General features: G+C 42.5%; 1 protein-coding gene across 1 annotated transcript; it reads left to right on the forward strand.

Moving 5' to 3' along the window:
• The first annotated feature begins 5,715 nt into the window (after window positions 1–5,715).
• LOC144532603 (rho GTPase-activating protein 8-like) lies at window positions 5,716–21,125 on the forward strand. The gene is given in 14 exon segments (XM_078273459.1): window positions 5,716–5,825; window positions 8,003–8,055; window positions 9,854–9,997; window positions 11,458–11,545; window positions 12,021–12,152; window positions 14,606–14,692; window positions 14,765–14,863; window positions 15,832–15,942; window positions 16,025–16,098; window positions 17,198–17,275; window positions 19,331–19,459; window positions 19,594–19,647; window positions 19,650–19,696; window positions 20,417–21,125. Coding segments are annotated over 13 exon segments (1,281 nt in total). The 5' UTR covers window positions 5,716–5,825; window positions 8,003–8,015; the 3' UTR covers window positions 20,615–21,125.
• The last annotated feature ends 943 nt before the right edge of the window (window positions 21,126–22,068 follow it).

A 22,068-nucleotide genomic window follows, 5' to 3' on the forward strand; every position in this document is an offset into this window, starting at 1 on the left:
TCGTCTGGCTCAATATACTGTAAGTCAACTCGCTTGTTGCTCAGCTTGCTCGCTAGCTAGCTAGCTAGCTAGCTTAGCTCTGTCCCACAACAGGTGTAACCAGGGCTTTAAATTAACTTTTTTAATCACCAGCCAACATGGCTTGTAGATTTTTAAAGTTACCAGCTAATCTGATTCTCTGCTAGCCACATGTTTTTTTGTAACTAACTTTACTTTGATTTCAGCTCCCCTGGTTTGTTTCGCACCGTTTCGTTCATCTTCTCCGTTACGGCGTAGCCAAACACACACAAAACCGACCAAATTTCTTGGCGGAAAAACAGACCAATCTGGCAACATTTCTGCAGCCTACCAATTCAAACAGACGCTTCGCTTACCTGTGTCTACTGTGTATGATATTATGTTTTTCTCATGCCATCAACCTGCCAGTTGTCATGATCTGGAATAGTGGTTGTGTCATTTTACTTGTCTATGTCTATGTCTTTCTTGTTTTATGTGTATTTGTTGTATTGTTGTAGCGTATCTATTGTTTTAAGCTATCAACCTGATATAGGGACTGCAGATGACAATTAGCCTGTATGGCTAAATCTGGCACATTTACATGTTGGACTCTGTACTCATGTTGATTAATGTGTGTTTTCCCTTTTAAATAAAGAAATAAAAAAATAAAAAAGAAACTGCAGCGGCCTGGAAAAGTTATAGAGACCCAGTTATATCCCGATCAGCTTTGAAGAAAAGCTTAATTGCCTCTTTTATTAACAATGGAAACCCCTCTGACATTTATAGTGTTTGTTTTTGCTCTGATTTCAGTGTTATTGATGTTTTAATTCTGGTTCCTTCTGTCTCGTGTATTTCCCTCTTTGTTTTGGTCGTCACTATCCCGCCGCTGGCTCCAGGGCAAAAAAACACAAAGACTCTTTCTTTAAAATTTCTCCCCACAGAGTTTGTGACAGCTTTGCATATGAATGTGTTTGTCAGTAAAATAATCCTCCCCTCCAGGACTTCGCTTTGACTCCTACGGCCTCAGCAGGAGCCGTCAGAAACAGGAGATTCTTCGGATTTCAGTTTGACAGAGTTCATATTAACATTAAAATAAACCCCTTCGTCTCTCTGAGGGATTCACACAGTCAGAGAGAGATACAGTATTAGGTACCAAGGTTGGAATAGGATTCAACTTTATTATCCAACGGAGTGGACAATTGTCTTTGGTTCACCAAAATATAAAAGCAACATGAAACAAATACCCTATATCAAATATGTTAATAAAACACAATTAAAATACAGAACGGAACATTGTTAAAGAGCTCATATTATGCTCATCTTCAGGTTTAGGATTGTATTTAGAGGTTATATCTGAATAGGTTTACATGGTTTTATTTTCAAAAAACACCATATTTTTGTTGTACTGCACATTGCTGCAGCTCCTCTTTTCACCCTGTGTTCAGGTCTCTGTTTTAGCTACAGAGTGAGACCTCTCACTGCTGGAATATCTTTGTTGGGAGTCGCACATGCTCAGTAGCTAGGTAAGGACTACTAGCCAGTCAGAAGCAGAGTATGAGGGCGTGTCCTGACAGTACCTAGGTAAGGACTACTAGCCAGTCAGAAGCAGAGTATGAGGGCGTGCTATGCTAGCAGCTAGGCGAGCATTATAACGTGTGTTCCAAAGTGACCACGTTTGTCTCTGAAGTAAAGGCTGGACTACAATAGAGCTGTTTGGAGCAGTTTGAGAACAGTGTTTTCTGTTGGAGATGGTAAGTCCCTTTGGGGGGGACTTTGGGCTTTTTCACTTTGTAAACCTATAACGTGCACAAAAAAGATATATAACACAATAAAGGAAAGGGGAAAAAGCCAAAAAGCGATGTTAATATAAATAAATAAATGTGTCTCTTTTAAAACTTAAATTGCATTTACAGAGCCATAACACATAGAATAAGAATATTTTACACCTTAATTATCCGCCTAAAATAATAATAATAATAATAATAATGGCCATCTGATCTGGATACAACTATAAAGATACAATGTGCCTGTTCCCAGCATTAGCACAACACTTTAAGATAGTTATCTTGTTACCTGTGACGATATATGCTAAATGAAACGTCTCTTTCACATTATCCATATTATTTCATTGTCAAGTCTGAAGTCACCTACTCGAGTCCGAGTCTCAGACTCGAGTCCCCATCTCTGCTGCTCAGATTTGATCGTTCTATGTGTTCACGTTACAGCGCTGTACTTAGTTTAAAATACTTCTATTTTAGGTATATCATATATGGTCTATTGGTGAAGTAGCATTGGTCACTTTGAGGGGGGGCTGATACATTTTGTCCCCACCGGGGATAAAAAATAATTCTGCAGAGGCCGGGATATGTAGACCAGAAAGGGGGAAATCCCAAGCATCCCCACTGGCAAATCATACCCTGGGAATCCCATACTGGCCCATATATATAGAGGCCCATACATACAGTACAATATACCCACTACAATACATTAGACTACACCATTGACTGAAATATATATATAGATTAATAAAATGGAAAAAAAACTGTGAGAAACAGTGAAGGGATTCTTTATCATCCCATCTGATAACACCTGAGGATGATCCAGTTTCCAACATAATATCACGTCTGAATTGCTGCAACAGTTGTTGGGGTTCAGAAATGCTTCAGACTTCAACATTTAGGATTCAATCAGCTGCTGCAGAGCTGTGACTATGACCAGCAGATGTCAGGATTTCACAACTTTACAGCAGCCAGATGGCCTCTGATGTGAAGGATTTCTGACAGGAAACACTGACGCTTTAGATTTCATCTTAAGATGAATCCAAGTCCGATGGGAGCAGAGGTTCATTTTCTGTTCTGAGACTCAACTTTCTCTGATTCTCTGCCATGTTTACAATGCAATTGGTACATGTTTATATGTTTATATTTCCATTTACTATGCCATTTGCACAAGTACAATTACAACATTTGCACGTTTACAATATAATAAATAATTCATTACATTTATATAATGTTTTATCATACAACAATTGATTTAAATTGTAGTTATAGTATCAATTCATAACAGGAGTTATCTCAGGACACTTTACAGATAGTGTACAGACAGACACAATTTACAAAGACCCAACAATTCCAGTAACACAACACAACCAAATACACAAACGTGCTGCAAATACAGAAACGATGCAAAATGAAAAGCACGCAAACCACTGAAAACAAATGCAACAGAAAAACGCTGTCGGCCACCATGTGGCAAGGGCGTAACTTTGGGTTCAACATTGGGGAGGTTGAGATCTCTAGCCTGGCTCCGCCCTCCTACGTACTTACGCTCAGTTTTCATTTCCCTCCAGTATTACGTCTGGGTTCGTGGTATATTCTTGTGTTTTCTCCAGCCAAATTTTTGGCGGTCCAATCAGTGAACAGAGGGAGGGGCTGAGAACAATGACATTGAGGTCGTGTGCTAGTTTGAGTTGTAGTTCCATAACGGCGGCGGAGAAAGATGCGAGCGAAGCCATTCGGTCCGTTGTGGCAACGCTGCCGAATATCCAGAAGTTAAAGCCCGAGCAAGAACGATCTTTGCTGAGTTGTGTTGGTGGCCATGATGTTGTGGCCCTCCTCCCAACGGGGTTCGGGAACAGTTTGATTTTCCAGCTCGCTCCGTTAGTGGTGAAGGATTTAGCTAAGGCTAACGCTAGCGATGCTAAGCCGACGTCACAACCAAACGTTAGCGATTGGTTATGGCAGATCCAGAGCGGCTCTGGCAGATCCAATAGTTTTAAACTTCAACAGAGTACCCGCCTTCAAGGAAGTTAACACTTGTCAATGGAGAGAGGCCAGACTCTCTGGACCAATGAAATGGACCAGAGTCTAGTAGGACCATGCTAATGGACCAGAGTATGGTAGGACCAGGCTAATGGACCAGAGTCTGGTAGGACCAGGCTAGTGGACCAGAGTCTAGTAGGACCAGGCTAATGGACCAGAGTCTGGTAGGACCAGACTAATGTACCAGAGTCTGGTAGGACCAGGCTAAAGGATGAGAGTCTGGTAGGACCAGGCTAATGGACCAGAGTCTGGTAGGACCAGACTAATGTACCAGAGTCTGGCAGGACCAGGCTAGTGTACCAGAGTCTGGTAGGACCAGACTAATGTACCAGAGTCTGGTAGGACCAGGCTAAAGGATCAGAGTCTGGTAGGACCAGGCTAATGGACCAGAGTCTGGCAGGACCAGGCTAGTGTACCAGAGTCTGGTAGGACCAGACTAATGTACCAGAGTCTGGTAGGACCAGGCTAATGTACCAGAGTCTGGTAGGACCAGGCTAGTGTACCAGAGTCTGGTAGGACCAGGCTAATGTACCAGAGTCTGGTAGGACCAGGCTAAAGGATGAGAGTCTGGTAGGACCAGGCTAATGGACCAGAGTCTGGTAGGACCAGACTAATGTACCAGAGTCTGGCAGGACCAGGCTAGTGTACCAGAGTCTGGTAGGACCAGACTAATGTACCAGAGTCTGGTAGGACCAGGCTAAAGGATCAGAGTCTGGTAGGACCAGGCTAGTGTACTAGAGTCTGGTAGGACCAGGCTAGTGGACCAGAGTCTGGTAGGACCAGGCTAATGTACCAGAGTCTGGTAGGACCAGGCTAGTGTACCAGAGTCTGGTAGGACCAGGCTAATGTACCAGAGTCTGGTAGGACCAGGCTAATGTACCAGAGTCTGGTAGGACCAGAAAGACAGATTCAGCAACTGCACGGCCTATTTCTCTCTTAAAATGTTTTCAGAAACACGTTTTGGTGAACTATTTTCGTAAAATATGAGATCGTATTTTCAACAAGCTGCCATGATGGCCGTTTTGAAATTCGGGAGTAGCCAGACCCACATGACTCGTTCGTCCAATCAGCCAAAGACAATGATGGTGCACTTCTACACAGCCATCATTGAGTCCATCCTCACATCCTCCATCACCATCTGTTACGCTGCTGCCACAGCCAAGGACAAGGGCAGACTGCAGCGTGTCATTCGGTCAGCTGAGAAGGTGATTGGCTGCAATCTGCCGCCGCTCCAGGACCTTTACGCCACCAGGACTCTGAAGCGTGCTGGAAAGATCGTGGCTGACCCCTCCCACCCCGGACACAGACTCTTTGAGACACTCCCCTCTGGCAGGAGGCTGAGGTCCATCAGGACCAGAACCTCACGTCACAAGGACAGTTTTTTTCCCCTCCGCCACTGGCCTTATCAACAAGGCCCTGTAGGAACGATCCGACAAGATTGGTCTGTTTTCGGCCGAGAAATTTGGGAAGCTTTGTGTGTGTTTGGCTTGGAAACATAGCCTTTTTTTGGCTTTTTTTCCAAAGTTTATTTTTTATTTGCTTGTTTGTTTTTTTTGTCGTTTTTTTGAGTTTGTGCCCTTATCAAATCACAAAAGCCTGCGATTTTATTAAATAAGTATAATAGGTATAAATAAGATATTAAGTATATAAATATAAAAAAAGGTATATATCTCGCCCCTTGTTAAAAAGAAACTAACTTTTACTGTGAGTACATTTTAAATGAGCTACTTTTTACTTGATTTTTATAAAGGTAACTTCACTTGTACCTAAGTAAAAGTTCATCTAAGTAATAGTACTTTTACTTAAGTATCATTTTTTTTGTACTCTTTCTAACTCTGAGTACTTCTTATTGTGAAAAATAAACAACTGATTTTGTCATTCGGAGATCTGAACTGAGCATGCGCAGTGAGCCTTGCCAGACGGGCTGTTGTTTGAGGAAGTTTGTTTCGTTACTTTCTACCTGTTGCTGCGAAGGATTCCTTAATGTGAGCTTATCTACGGTAACAGGTGAGTGTTTGACCGTCTCGTGCTGCTTCATATCTTGTTATAAACCTTGTCAAGCATCACACGAGGCGTCTTACGGTTTAGAAATGACATATAACCGTCTGTTTCCCGCGTGTGTCGCAGGTGAACGAATCGGCGCAGGTGCTTTCAATGTCCTACAGTCTGTGTTGTTATTGTTAGCTAGTTGATGTTAAACTGCACCGTGTAACGTTATATTGTCTTTAAACTCTGTCTTCAGTTCGGTCAGTTCACTTCTGTTGTCTTTACCTATTAAAATATAGCCCTACTGTTTAAAAAAAGTCGCTAATTAGCGTTAATTATCATAAACTGAAGCACAGTGACTGAAGAAATACTCGGTTCCTTCATTGAAAGTGTAGAGCAGGGGTCTTCAATGTTTTTTAAACCAAGGACCCCTTAACTGAGAGTGAGATGGCGCAGGCACCCCTTACTATATATATATATATATATATATATATATATATATATATATATAGTAGAAAAATAAAATGAAGTTGCATATTTAACTGGGCCTACAAAACGTGTAGGGCGGCCTAAAGTCTGTACATATACCTTTTTTGTTTGTTTTTTGAACTTCACTTTATTCCAGAAATCATATTCAGATTATGACAAATGATATAAAAGCATATACAGGTCATCATATACATAGGCTATACCTTTTTGCACAGAATACTAAGCTATCAAAATAATAATTGTTGGCATGATTTTATAAATCATCTCTTAATGTTAACCATACATGTGGCACAGTGAATCCTCATTAACTGTATCTGTGGATGGCTATCTTAGTGACTACCAACCAAGACCAGTAAGCTATACAATAATTTGGAGACCCCCCCCCCTGCAGTGACTCTGAGGACCCCCTGTTGAAGATCTCTGGTGTAGAGTACAAGTAGGCTACTCATGATGCAGAAAGCAGGGCTGTAGCCAAGACCACCTTTGTCAAGTCCAAGACCAGGTCGAGTCAGAGTCAAGACCGAGTCCAAGGCAGGAAAAAAAAGTCTTATGCATGACAGTATCAAGACAATCATTTGGGTTATTATTTGTTGATCTTAAAGCAAAAACAGTGTGACAACATTCCCCTTGATATCTAATCTAAAGGAAACAGAATGACATATGGTGATACCTCATAATAGCAGTGTTAGGACTGATACAAACACCAATCCACTACTATTACCACTGCTAGGTACTAGTACTGAGCATTTGAGCAACTAAATGACAATATAATGTAGCTTCACTCCAGATGTAATGTAGAAAAGAAGTGACCAGTAGTGTGTGATTGGTAATCAGGTGGCCAGTGTTTCACTTTCCCTCCAATATTATTCTAAACATAATAAAGACACCTGGACTCGGTCGAGACCAAAAGCCATATTTGGTAAGACCAGTGGCAGACACCGAGACAAGTCCAAGTCCAAATACCAGCGAGTCCGAGACGAGTCTGAGACCATAGAAAAACCGCCTCGAGTCCAAGATCGGACATGAGTACTACAGCCCTGGCAGAAAGTAACTTTTACTCAAGTACTGGGCTTTGAGGCACATTTTCTGTTGGTTAAATGTAGTGTCTTTCAAAATGTGTGAGCCTATTTTACAAATCTTAATAATATAATTATTAATTAAAAATATTCTTTCAGACTAGTGGAAAGAAAACATTTATTTTGCTACACTTTGTCTGTTTGTGTCTGTAGATTAATCCTAAATTCACCAAAAGTTAGCGTTAGATAATGCCTACTTTGCATATTTGAAAAAAACCTATAAGAACACTTGTAATGCAAAAAAGGTTTCCTTTTGTTTCCCTTCTCTCCTCTTGTTTCCTTTTTCCCTCTCTGTGTGTGTGTGTGTGTGTGTGTGTGTGTGTGTGTGTGTGTGTGTGTGCTTTTTACAATGTAGTGGAGTAAAAAGTACAATATTTCTCTCTGAAATGTAGCGGAGTAGAAGTAGAAAGTGGCATGAAAAGAAAAGACTACAAGTAAAGTACAAGTACCTCAACATTTGGACTGAAGTACAGTACTGGAGTACATGTACTTAGTTACATTCCACCTCTGGACTGAACTCTAGCGGTATTAATTTCCCTTTTCTTCCCCCTGACTGTCGCTAATCTCCGTTTGTGAAGCTAACAGATGATTGATTGATTGATTTATTCATTCATGTTTTTCCTTCATCAACAGACTTCTTTCCGAAATGAGCTCAACATCAGATCTGGAGCAGCTGGCAGAAATAGGTGAGTTAAATAAGTAATAATGATGATGAAAATGTATTTTCTATATACAGGTATATTTGGGGCAGCATGCAAACATAACTGACTCAGACACTACATGAAAAACCATTATATTAAGGGTTGATAACCTGTTTCCAGTCAAGATCCAGGGTACAAGCGGCTGAAATGGGTTTCCTCAGGAGGGTGGCTGGCGTCTCCCTTAGAGATAGGGTGAGAAGCTCAGTTATCCGTGAGGAGCTCGGAGTAGAGCCGCTGCTCCTTCACGTCGAAAGGAGCCAGTTGAGGTGGTTCGGGCATCTGGTAAGGATGCCCCCTGGGCGCCTCCCTAGGGAGGTGTTCCAGGCATGTCCAGCTGGGAGGAGGCCTCGGGGAGACCCAGGACTAGGTGGAGGGATCGTCCAGCTGGGAGGAGGCCTCGGGAAGACCCAGGACTAGGTGGAGGGATTATATCTCCAACCTGGCCTGGGAACGCCTGGGGATCCCCCAGTCGGAGCTGGTTAATGTGGCTCAGGAAAGGGAAGTTTGGGGTCCCCTGCTGGAGCTGCTACCCCCTGCGACCCGATACCGGATAAGCGGACGAAAGATGGATGGAAGATGGATGGACCTGTTTCCAGTTAGATATGTTTTTTCTATTTTTGCCTGGAGTTGGTTGGCAACCTGGTGTTCCATATTAGATTAGATTCAACTTCACTGTCATTGTGCAGAGTACAAGTACAAACGACAAAATGCAGTTTAGCGTCCCAACCAGAAGTGCAAATATTGCAACCCCCTTTCGATATAATATTGTGATAACGACATTGAGTCGATATATCATGCACCCCTATTGGCAACCCGGTGTTCCATATCGTTTTATATCTATGGTCCCGCCGTTTCTGTACATTGACGGCATGTGGAGCTCTTAATCGTTTAGCATCTGTGAGACCAGCGGACAGAGGGTTAGGTCACAGCCGGTCTGTATCTTTGACCTTCTATTTCCGGGATTCACGGCGCTAAAGGATCGTAGCCCCACCGAGGGGACAATAGATTTCTAGTTATCATTATAGTTATTGTTCTTGGTGTTGACGGTAGTCATTATATCCACATTACATGGATGTATTTGGTCAAAAAATATTGTGATATTTCATTTTTCAATATATGGCCCAGCTCTACCTTTGACACAAAAAAGTACCCAATGAATTATTTTTTGCATAATGTCCAGTTTGGCGCTAGTAGTGCTTTCATTTTATGCAGTATACGGGGGGTGACTTTGAACGGAAGAGTTTCTGCTGTTTCACAGTATCTCGGTTCATATTCTCTCCTCTTTCACTTTGAATGACGTTTCAGTGCAGAGAGTTTTTCTCCCCCCGCTGCCTCTCTGAACTAAATTGGGCCTTTTGTCAGGTCAGTCTGAGCACATCATTTCTCTCTGTTATCAGCGTGTTTATGAAAAACTCCCCTCAGCGCTGCAGGATAAACATCCACAGCAGAGAATGGATCAGCGTGGCTGCTCTCCACCCCGGCCTCTGGCTAATCTGTGTTTACAGGAACAGTTAGAGCGAGCAGATAAGGTCATCATTTAGAAAATGGTAGGCGGCGTACAGCGGGGATTTGTCTCCTTTCCTCCAGAGTCATAATGTTTTTGAATTCTCCGTTAAAAACGTGATATTTTACCAAAACTACTCTACATATTAGACACAATTCCTAAGACATTTGTTCTTCATTCTTGCGTCTAAAGCCTTCTGAATGTGATAAACGGAAGCCAAATTTCACCAAGAAATGTTGTTGTCTGAGGTGGATTCTTTTCCCTTTTAATTTGTTCCAGAATTGGAGGAGGAGGAAGAGGAGGATGAGGAGGATCAGACGTGTGTCACAGACGCTCCATCACTTCCTCCCAGCAGCACCCTCGGCCCTGACTCTTCTCACCCGTATTATGACGTGGCTCGACACGGCATCATCCAGGTCTCCGGTCAGTGTTTGAAGAAGAAGTCAGACTTAAACGCTGTACTCTACCAGACAAAGGCAGACAGACACAGTTAGAGACTTGCTGGTGAAGATAGTGGAGCATTTAGCAGCTCATAAAGAGACAGGTATTCCCCTCGGGGGTCGTTGGAGACCAGGGGTTGATGCATAGACTGTAGAAGTGAAACCCCATGGCCACAGTCAGCCCAACATAGCAACAGATGTGGCTGGCAACCAGGGCTGCACGATATGAGTAAATGATCTAATTGCGATTATTTTTGAACTGATTGCGATTGCAATATGATTCCCGATATTGGAGGACAGGATCATTTTGTATTATTATTCTCATTTTTATTGAAAACATTTTAAATAAAAAAAAATGTAAATGATTATAGTGTGATTTTGGCGAGGATCTGTACCAAACAAAGATGTTTTCTGTAGTAAAGATGTCGGCTCCGATACTGCCTAAAACGCTGGTATCAGTATCGGGAAGTACTGGAGTTAATACACCGATCAGATACCACGTAATAAAGCCCTAAAGATAATCTACGTTAAAGTAGTTTTTATGTTCTTTCTCCGTTATAACTGACTGTCAAACTGGAGAATAACAGAAAGTTCTGGGCGTTCATCACAATAATATCACATCTATACAGAGATAGTAGTATACAGCTGTTATACATCATATCATCTATACAGGGATAGTAGTATACAGCTGTTATACATCATATCATCTATACAGGGATAGTAGTATACAGCTGTTATACATCATATCATCTATATAGAGATAGTAGTATACAGCTGTTATACATCATATCATCTATACAGAGATAGTAGTATATCAAAATCTAAGACGATATCTAGCCTCATATCCCGATATTGATATAATATCGATATATCGCCCAGCCCTAACCACAATACTTCATCCAGAATGATTTGACACATATTTTGCGTTTAACAAATATTGCGCCCTCCCTTGCGATTTGGATATTGCACTAGTCCATATCGGGATCCCCCAGTCGGAGCTGGTTAATGTGGGGAAAGGGAAGTTTGGGGTCCCCTGCTGGAGCTGCTGCACTCGCGACCCGACCCCCTGAAAAGCGGCCGAAGATGGATGGATGGACTCGTCCCATATTACGATTAATTGGGCAGCCCTGCTGGCAACATGGGGGTTTTTTTTTACACTGAAACGGGTGCGTTGAACACCCTTCTGTGTGTGATTGGGTATCACCTGTGACACACCCACCAAAACAAGAGAAAACAGAACTCAAAGCCCTGTAAACTTGGGTGAAGATTTGTGCCGTAATGTTGTCAATTTTTAAATGGTATCCAAAGAAGTATTATTAAAAAACTGGTATTGAAGTCCCAGCATTGGTATCTGTACCCGCATGAAAAATGTCTGACCAATACACAGCCATGCTAATCAGCACGTCAAACCCAGAAACCTCTAAAACTGTGCTTCCTCTGCAGGTGATGACAGGTACGGCAGGAAGCTGATCATCTTCAGCAGCTGCTGTTTGCCGCCGTCACACCAGCTGAACCACCGCCGCCTGCTGGAGTACGTCCACAGTAAAGCTCTATTCACTTATTTTATTTGTATTTTTTTGAGTACATGAAATGTGTTTTTTCCTCGTTCATGTTCCTCTGTCTCTGTGTTGGCGTTCTAACCTCTGGTGGATTTGTGAGGACTATGGTTAACTGCTCCTCAGATCTCTGCAGGGGTAAATCCAGACAGCTAGCTAGACTATCTGTCCAATCTGAGCTTTCTGTTGCACGACTAAAACTACTTTTAAACGTACACATTTTTTTCTTTTTTTTCTTTAAAGGACCACGCCGACTTATTGGGACTGTGTCTTATTCCCCGTATCCCCCGAGTTAGATAAGTCCAGACATACCCTTCTCATCTCCGTGCGTGTTGTAACTGAGGAATGCTGTGTGGACTAGCCAGACCCTCCTCCGCAGCGCTGTGGAGGAAGGTCTTGCAATGTGAGACTATTCAGTTGTTAGTTGAGACTTTATTTTTCCCTCTGCAGGTATCTGAAGTTCACGTTGGACCAGTATGTGGAGATGGACTACATACTGGTTTACTTCCATTACGGTCTGAGGAGCAGCAACAAGCCGTCTGTGAAATGGTTACGAGAAGCGTACAGCGAGTTCGACAGGAAGTACGTCGCCTCCACTTCAGTCCAGACACACCGGTTGTGGCGAGAAGGGATACAGCTACGGCTGGAGGCTACGCAAAATTGCGCAATATATGATCTTATATAATTGTATTACTTTCACCCAGTTGGAAACAAAAGAACACATCCCACACTCTGCTCTAGTATCACCATTTATTTGACTTTCACCTGACTACAGGAGACATGAGCTCAGACTGCTGAACACACCTGACTACAGGAGACATCAGCTCAGACTGCTGAACACACCTGACTACAGGAGACATCCGCTCAGACTGCTGAACACACCTGACTACAGGAGACACCAGCTCAGACTGCTGAACACACCTGACTACAGGAGACATCAGCTCAGACTGCTGAACACACCTGACTACAGGAGACATCAGCTCAGACTGCTGAACACACCTGACTACAGGAGACACCAGCTCAGACTGCTGAACACACCTGACTACAGGAGACATCAGCTCAGACTGCTGAACACACCTGACTACAGGAGACATCAGCTCAGACTGCTGAACACACCTGACTACAGGAGACATCAGCTCAGACTGCTGAACACACCTGACTACAGGAGACATCAGCTCAGACTGCTGAACACACCTGACTACAGGAGACATCAGCTCAGACTGCTGAACACACCTGACTACAGGAGACATCAGCTCAGACTGCTGAACACACCTGACTACAGGAGACATCAGCTCAGACTGCTGAACACACCTGACTACAGGAGACATCAGCTCAGACTGCTGAACACACCTGACTACAGGAGACATCAGCTCAGACTGCTGAACACACCTGACTACAGGAGACATCAGCTCAGACTGCTGAACACACCTGACTACAGGAGACATCAGCTCAGACTGCTGAACACACCTGACTACAGGAGACATCAGCTCAGACTGCTGAACACACCTGACTACAGGAGACATCAGCTCAGACTGCTGAACACACCTGACTACAGGAGACATCAGCTCAGACTGCTGAACACACCTGACTACAGGAGACATCAGCTCAGACTTGCGGAGTACATATAGTATGGTGCGGTTCGAGTAAAACGCCCTAAAACAACAAATGCAACCAGGCTTAAATACATGTAGCCCCTCCCATTATGTGTCCCGGGCTGTGGCAAAATGGACAATCACACTTAACACAGCATTTGACATTATTATCAGGTTATCAACATCGCAATACTACATACCCCAATTTCATATCCATTTCAGGAATAAACAGGGACTCTAAAAATGTTTTAACTTGTTGCCACTTACCCTTTAACAATACTTGATTTCATGTTTCCATGTGTGCAATACATCTTTAGATAAATATCTATTTCAATGACATCAATACGTTTACCCAGGAAACGCGTGTTCGTTTCTCGGGAGTGTTTAACTGTCCTCGCTGTAGCTGTATCCCTTCTAGTCTCAACCAGACACGAGAGGGTTACTATCTTTTCAGTTTAGTTTTTACTAGTTTTCAGTTTTAGTAGTTTTAGGTTTTTTTTATTAGAATATGTGGGGTACCTTTTCAGAGAAACTTTAAGAAGTTCAGCATAGGTATTAACAATACAAACACAACACATGTCCTGTATGTTTTTATATCCGTTACATAATATTGTTTCAGTTAGTTTTCATTTTTCCTTAAGTCTAGTTTTTATGTTTCAGTTAACGAAATGGTTTTTTAAGCTAGTTTTACTTTTTAGTTTAGTTGGGGGGTTTTGCAGTGTCTAACATGTCAAAATCTAAATTTTAGGCCTTAAAAAAGTCTTAAAGTGCTCATATTATGCTCATTTTCAGGTTCATAATTGTATTTAGAGGTTATATCAGAATAGGTTTACATGGTTTATTTTTTTTAAAAACACCATATTTTTTGTTGTACTGCACATTGCTGCAGCTCCTCTTTTCACCCTGTGTTCAGGTCTCTGTTTTAGCTACAGAGTGAGACCTCTCACTGCTGGAACATCTTTGTTGGCAGTCGCACATGCTCAGTAGCTAGGTAAGACTACTAGCCAGTCAGAAGCAGAGTATGAGGGCGTGTCCTGACAGTAGCTAGGTAAGGACTACTAGCCAGTCAGAAGCAGAGTATGAGGGCGTGCTGTCAGAAGGAGAGTATGAGGGCGTGCTATATATATATATATATATATATATATATATATATATATATATATATATATATATATATATATATATATATATAATGCAGCACGAGGCTGGGGGGGTGTGGGGGGTGTAAAATGTGTCACCTTTTTTCAGCCCTTCTGAGTTTGCAGGTATGAAATATAATCCGCAGTATATGTACAGATCATTATCACTCTGTCGCTTTGATGCAATTCTAATAATTGTATTTACTTTGCAAGTACTTTTGTGACTCTGCATTTCGTTGTACTTTTATGTTGTGATGTAGTTCTTACATTTAATTCATAAAGGTGCGTGTGTGCTTTCCTACAGATACAAGAAGAACCTGAAAACTCTGTACGTCGTTCATCCGACAAACTTCATCAGAATCGTGTGGAACATTTTCAAACCTCTGATCAGGTAAAAACTCGTCCGACTCGCCAGCTGGAAGTCAAACTGTCTTCAGTCTCGTTAAAGTTTCTTCTTCTTCAGTCACAAGTTTGGAAAGAAGCTGACGTACGTGAACTACCTGAGTGAACTCGGCGAACACCTGAACTACGAGCAGCTCATCATCCCTCCCGATGTTCTCAGGTAACAAACCTGCAACAGATCATTTAACATCAGTCAGTGTTAAGATTCTGCTTTGATATCCAGATCAATCAGTAAACCTGCTTATAAAAACAATCTCCTCCTCGCCTTCATATAAGTATTTTTGTCACCTTTTTGTTGTCTTTTGTCACCTTTTTTGTTGCCTTTTTTAGACGGTCGGAAAGCGGCTATAGACACAACTGGTCCTTTTTATCATCATCTTGAGGGCGCGTTCCTCGGCAGGGTTTGGCAGCGGCGGGAGTGTCACTTTGTTTTGACTTTTGTGTGACTTGCTGTGTAGACTTTATAGTTCACAGTTACCGTTTTCCATTTCCGAGTGCACTTGAACGGGAAGACTTGCGTTTTGAACGGGAAGACTTGCGCTTTTTGAACGGGAAGACTTGCGTTTTTGAACGGGAAGACTTGCGTTTTTGAACGGGAAGACTTGCGTTTTGAACTGGAAGACTTGCGTTTTTGAACTGGAAGACTTGCGTTTTGAACTGGAAGACTTGCGTTTTGAACTGGAAGACTTACGCTTTTGAACAGGAAGACTTGCGTTTTGAACAGGAAGACTTGCGTTTTGAACTGGGAAGACTTGCGTTTTGAACTGGAAGACTTGCGTTTTGAACTGGAAGACTTGCGTTTTCGCCAGACTGCCTGAGACTGTGTGAAGTAGCCTTAGTCTTGTATAGCTCTGTTGCAGAACTCGCCACCTCGGCCGCCATTATTGAAAGTTTTGGAACTTTTGGTGGCTCCGCCCCTTCCGCTGCGAAGCCAAGATGGTGACCGTTGAAGGTGGAAAGTTTCCATCGTTCCACACCCAACATTTTGACCGTTATGATTGCACCATCCGAGTACTTGTAGTGCACTGCATTTGACCACACTTCGACAATGTGTACTCAAATAGCTAGTGTAAGTACACAAGTGCGAGATTTGAGACACACCATTAGTGAATTTACGGTCTCTTTCAGACACGATGAAAAGCTACAAGCAGCTCAGAAAGGCGAACCCCCTCCCTCGGTGAAGACCCCGCCGGCTCGACCGCCCCTGCCCACGCAGCAGTTTGGAGTCAGTCTGCAGTAGTGAGTGACTTAAATAAACTATGCATCATTTAAACAGTCGGTGCTTCTTTCAGTCGATCAATTAAACCTGTTTTTTTGACAGCATTCGAGAGAAGAACAGGGAGGCGATGATCCCGCCTGTGATCACTCAGACTGTGACTTATCTGAAGGAGAAAGGTGAGTGATGATGACCTAATAATGAAAGCAGACCCAAAGTAAATCTGCGGATTTTTTCCTTATGTTTTCAGCAGTAATTCAGAAAGAAAATGTGGGGAATTTAGCGGACTGTGTTTCTGCTTGAAGGGGAGATGTGTTAACGTTAGTCATGTTTTCAAATCTCTAGTTGTCTTTAAGCACAGACTTAATGTATTGCCCTATTGAATCTGTCTTATAGTGGTTAAAAAATAAAGTTGCAAAAATTCCCCCAATTCTCCAAGAAAACACAGAAGAATGTTTCCTTATTGTAGCAAAGGTAAAGAAATACGTGTGAAACGCAGATAATTTGAAGTCACGAGTTATTAGCTGGAACTGGAACTTGATTTCTGGCATTTTGTGGACTACATTGTTAAAGGAGCGCTATGCAGTTTTGGCCATTTCTTCGCAGTTTTCTCTCTTTTTGCTGACAGGTTTCTCTATAGAGCCCCCCCTACAGGTTTCTCTATAGAGCCCCCCCTACAGGTTTCTCTATAGAGCTCCCCCTACAGGTTTCTCTATAGAGCTCCCCCCTACAGGTTTCTCTATAGAGCCCCCTACAGGTTTCTCTATAGAGCCCCCCCTACAGGTTTCTCTACAGAGCCCCCCTACAGGTTTCTCTATAGAGCCTCCCCCTACAGGTTTCTCTATAGAGCCCCCCCTACAGGTTTCTCTATAGAGCCCCCGCTACAGGTTTCTCTATAGAGCCCCCCACAGCTCCTATGTTTACTCGTGTCCGACTCCTCTCGGTCAGTCTTCCGTTTCCTCTTCCTCTGTTCCTCTGACAATGTTTTCGACGACCACCATTCAACTCGAAAGAAGTCATATAACCATTCCAATGACTCCAAAGCTGTTCAGTTAAGGTAAATTAAACCCTGCATAGTTCCCCTTTAATAAAACATAAAGCATGATTGATGGTTTGATTGCATGTATTATTCAGAGGAACAGCCTGTCTCACCTGCAGTGAATACATCTGTTACTAACACTGTAACACTGTGTGACTTTTGGGCTTTCTCAGAAACGTGAAATCCAGTCGCCCACTCTGTAAATGTTGTGTTAAGATGTGTCCGTGTGTCTGTTTGAGGTCTGATGACCGAGGGGATCTTCAGACGTTCGGCTCGAGTTCAGCTCATCAAGGACGTTCAGAAACTCTATAACCTGGGTGAGTGGGGTCTCCCTCTCTGAGTGGCAGGGGCCTTTTATCTCTCCGTAACAGGAAGGGAAGATCAATATATGTGTGTGCTGCAGATAGCATCGACTTTGTTAGACTTCCGACAGAGGGAGTAGGGTTGGCTACCGAATTCAGTACTTTTTAGGCATTGACTGAACTGCCATCTTAGTATCGAAAAATGCCTCGTCATTCAATACCCAACTTCACTACCTAAGGAGTAAATCTCATCAGCGTCAGTGAGCCAATCGGCACGCAGCATGCTTTGACCAAGATTTAATAGTTTGTTGTTGGCTGTGTAGCGTTACACGTCACACAGAGACGGAGCTGAAAAATAAAAATAAATAGATTTGTGCCTTAATGTGTAATGCTATTTCTTTTTGTTAAAAATGATTTTCTAAAATAGAGTAGCTGAGGCTGACGTTAAACTCTCTGGCGATTTCCAAGGCTCGAGTGATGGGCATTTTTTTAGGCGGTGTTTTTGGGCTTGCCATTCTGTGACACCATGTTTCTTTTATTTATTTATTTATTTAACCTTTATTTAACCAGGTAGGCCGCTGAGAACAGGTTCTCATTTGCAACGGCGACCTGGCCAAGAAAAGCGTAGGCATGCAAGACAACAAATAGTTTCACATTCAATACAGTACACACAGAATACAGTATGCTACATAACGTGCAGAATAAGTGGGCAATTACAAATGCCGGCACGTAGTGAGGTGCAAGTAAGTCGATGGATGTGCAATATACATGAACAGATTCTATATCACTATTTCTTGGCTGAAATAAATGAATTAGTAAAGTAAAAGTATTTTTATTTGGCCATCTTTGAGCCCCTCTTCTTGAATAGCCTATATTAGGCCTGTAACTGACTGCTAAAATAATTTAACGTACAGTTGCAGGTCTAGAGGGGAGCCAGGGGTGGCATCCCTCTACCCCCCTCCCGAAATATGATTGGGCCCCCATGATGCCCCTCCAATCCATTGGGCTATAGCGCTGACGGTCAGACAATGTTTGATTTCCATTGGATCAGAGTAATGTCACTTCACTGTCTGTTCTGCCAATCGCTGCCTTTCCATTTGGTGAATGGATATATACTTTAAACACACATTGTACGGCAACTGTGTACTTTGTTGAAATTTTGAGGCTAGTTTAGAAGTTGCCGCAGCGTTGCCTTGAAGTCGACGTTGGGGGCTTAAAACGCCATCGAGCGTTGAAGTTTGAGGCAAAAAAAGTCAATAAAGTTTGGTGTTTTTAGCCCCCAATGTCGTCTTCCAGGCAGCGCTGGAATGGACCTACAACGAAGTTGGTTCACTGCTGGCTACAAGTTAGCAATCAAACACAACAAAGGCTGTCACTTGAACGGCATTTTGAGCTAACGTTAGCAATCAAACACAACAAAGGCTGTCACTTGAACTGAGCGTTGATTGAACGCGCGATGCCAAAGGCTGTCACTTGAACGGGCGCTTTGAGCTAACGCTAGCAATCAAACACAACAAAGGCTGTCACTTGAACGCGCTGAGCTCAGACACTACAAAGGCTGTCACTTGAACGGCGTTTTGAGCTAACGTTAGCAATCAAACACAACAAAGGCTGTCACTTGAACGGCGTTTTGAGCTAACGTTAGCAAAGGCTGTCACTTGAACGGCGTTTTGAGCTAACGTTAGCAATCAAACACAACAAAGGCTGTCACTTGAACGGCGTTTTGAGCTAACGTTAGCAATCAATCACAACAAAGGCTGTCACTGGAACGGCGTTTTGAGCTAACGTTAGCAATCAAACTATCATAGATAGCTAAAACGTTTTTGAAATGATTTCCATCTTCTGTTATTGTATGTAAAGAAAAAAGTTTATTATTTTATGGATTTCACAAATTTCAGTATGACACGTTATGCCGTAAACCGTTTAAATCTGAGCATGCGCGACTCACATCGGGCAGTGACAATGGTTAAGGTTAGTGTTAGGTGCCTTGAAGTAGACGTTGGGGGCTTAAAACACCATCGAGCGTCAAAGTTTGAGGCAATAAAGTGTCTTTGTATTATTTGTATTCAGGTAAAGCGGTAAACTTTGATGAGTTTGGAGACGTCCACGTTCCTGCTGTGATCCTGAAGACGTTTCTCCGAGAACTGCCTGAACCTCTGCTCACATTCAGAGTCTACAACCAGGTCCAGGACTTCCTCAGTGAGTAAAAGCTTTCACATAAAACACATTTATTTGATTGATTTCTGCAAACGAGCCGGAAAACCAAACTGTCTCCGCGGCACAGAAGAGTGTTTGTTGATGTCTGAACTCTGTTGTTGTGTGTTTCCTGTCAGATGTGGAGAGCAGTCTGAGGATCACCAGGTGTAAACAGGTGGTTGAAAGTCTTCCGAACATAATTTCATCGTAGCAAAGTACCTGCTGAGTTTCCTCCACATGGTACGTCTGATTTATAGTAATGTGATCACATTTCATATTTAATGTCCTAATTGTGTTCAGTTTTATTTATAGTATCAAATCATAACAGGAGTTATCTCAGGACACTGTACAGATAGAGTAGGTCTAGACCACACTCTATAATTTACAAAGACCCAACAATTCCAGTGATTTCCCCCAAAGAGCATGCATAAATGCAACAGTGGCGAGATTGTTTAGCGTGTTTATCAACGCCGTTTGGCCTCCATTGACTTACATTACGTGTGTATTATCGCCGTAGCGAGTACTATGAAAGGACGGCGGTCTGCTGATGGGTAAAACACAGGACTTTCACCCAGGAGAGCCGGGATCGCAGCCAGTGTGTGGCGTTCAACAACCGTTTTTTAATTGTTCTTTAAATGTTCTTTTCCTAAACCCAACCGTTTATTGTTTTCCTAAGCGTGTGACGTTGGTCACCGTCGTGTTTTTGTCGTTTTTTTAGTGTTACTAAAGCCTTTCCCAATGTTCTTTCCCTAAACCTAACCTACACGCGTGTGACGTTCTCGCGATAGCACGCCACGTGGTGTGTATGTTTTAGATCCGCTGTATACAGCGTAGACATACACGTGGATAGCTCAAAATGCGTACAGATGACACACCATTTGGCTTTAAGAAAGTGGCGTGTATGTTTATGCAAAGTCCTGATGCCATGTAGCATTAAACCCTGTGTTTTCCTGCCTTCAGGTGTCTCAGCAGAGCATCGTGAACAAGATGAGTGCGTCTAACCTGGCCTGCGTGTTCGGGGTGAACCTGGTTTGGCCTCGGCACGGTTCCATCTCTCTGAGCGCTCTGGCGCCCATCAACATCTTCACTGACATCCTCATCGAACATTTCCACACCGTGTTCGGCTCCCGCTGCCCACCTGCGCAGCTAATGCCCTAAAGCCTGCAGATCAACGCCAAGCCTGTCTCCAGATGGCACTCATCCCCCCCCCCACTCATGTGATACAACACTCTGGCCCAAAAATGAAATACCTCGACAACTACAGACATGAAATTAGTGACTGTTTATTGTCTCCAGAGGATGATTCCTAAGGACTCTGACGTTTCCTCTGACGCCGCCCATCTGGACATTTCTACACGAAAAAAACAAAACAAATCTAGGAGTCTGATTTCCACAGAACTGACAAACATTCCTGCTCCCCAGAGGATGAACCTTCATGTTGTATGCACATGTTTGGCAGTTTTCCTCTAGCGCTACTCAACTTTATACACAAGATATTGGAGCTTTTGACACTACAATATCTACAACAACAGTTTACTTAACACATTGTTTTGCCTTCTACATACTTGTTACCTGAAGTTTTCGTTATATCTATGTATTTGTATATGTTTTGTACCATGAGTTTACCTGGTGATCACATTGTGTAATAAACTAATCCAAGTCAGGACAACTGAGGGTCATCCAGTTCTTCTTTTTATTCATCCAAAGACTTTTTTAAAACATTTTTCCGACATAATATACTAAGACTTTTTATGACTTTTCGACATACTACACTGACTTTTATTGGACATACTATACTATGACTTTTAATGACCTTTTTGGACATACTATACTATGACTTTTTTTGACTTTTTGGACATACTATACTATGACTTTTTTTTGACATACTATACTGTGACCTTGTTCATGGCAAATTGCAACACAAATAAGTGAATTAAACCATAAACAACAAAAGTTGTCATTGTAATCTGGCATAGTAGGGAAGAGCAGTTATCCAGCATGATGCCCTGTGTTTAATGTTTGTAGGGAAACACCAACACCTGTCCACAAGATGCTTTTGTTTTTAAGTCAAAATAGAAAAAAAAGAGAAGAAAGTACACCCACAGAAATACATACAGAAAATACAGTTGTGTCTACCGTGATATAAGGTGTAAGAACAATGTTGAAGCCATGATGTAATACCTCTATTAAAACCATTTAAAAAGTGTGTTCACCTCACTGCCGTTAGCCACCTGTCTCAGATATGGAAGAAGGACGTAGAAACAGTAGGGTCATGGGAACAGCAGAAGCAGAGAGGGTCTTCACAGAGGAGGTGGAGATTGAAAACGATATGATCCAGCAGGTCAGCAAAGGCTCACTCGTCTTGTGTAGTTCTATACAGACTGGTGGTAGAATGAATAATATTCTTTGGGTCCTGATTGGTTCAAGGCTGCTATGACACGCCACCATCTCTCCTGCCGTATGCCTGAAGCAACATGTTTAAATAATCATAAATAAAAAAGACAGTATAGTATGACGAAAAAAGACATGGTATAGTATGTCGAAAAAAGTGATAAAAGTCATAGTATTGTAAGTTGAAACAAGTAAAAAAAATGTCACGGTAAAGTATGTCG

Source organism: Sander vitreus, chromosome 17 (assembly GCF_031162955.1).
Source record: "Sander vitreus isolate 19-12246 chromosome 17, sanVit1, whole genome shotgun sequence".
NCBI lineage: Eukaryota > Metazoa > Chordata > Actinopteri > Perciformes > Percidae > Sander > Sander vitreus.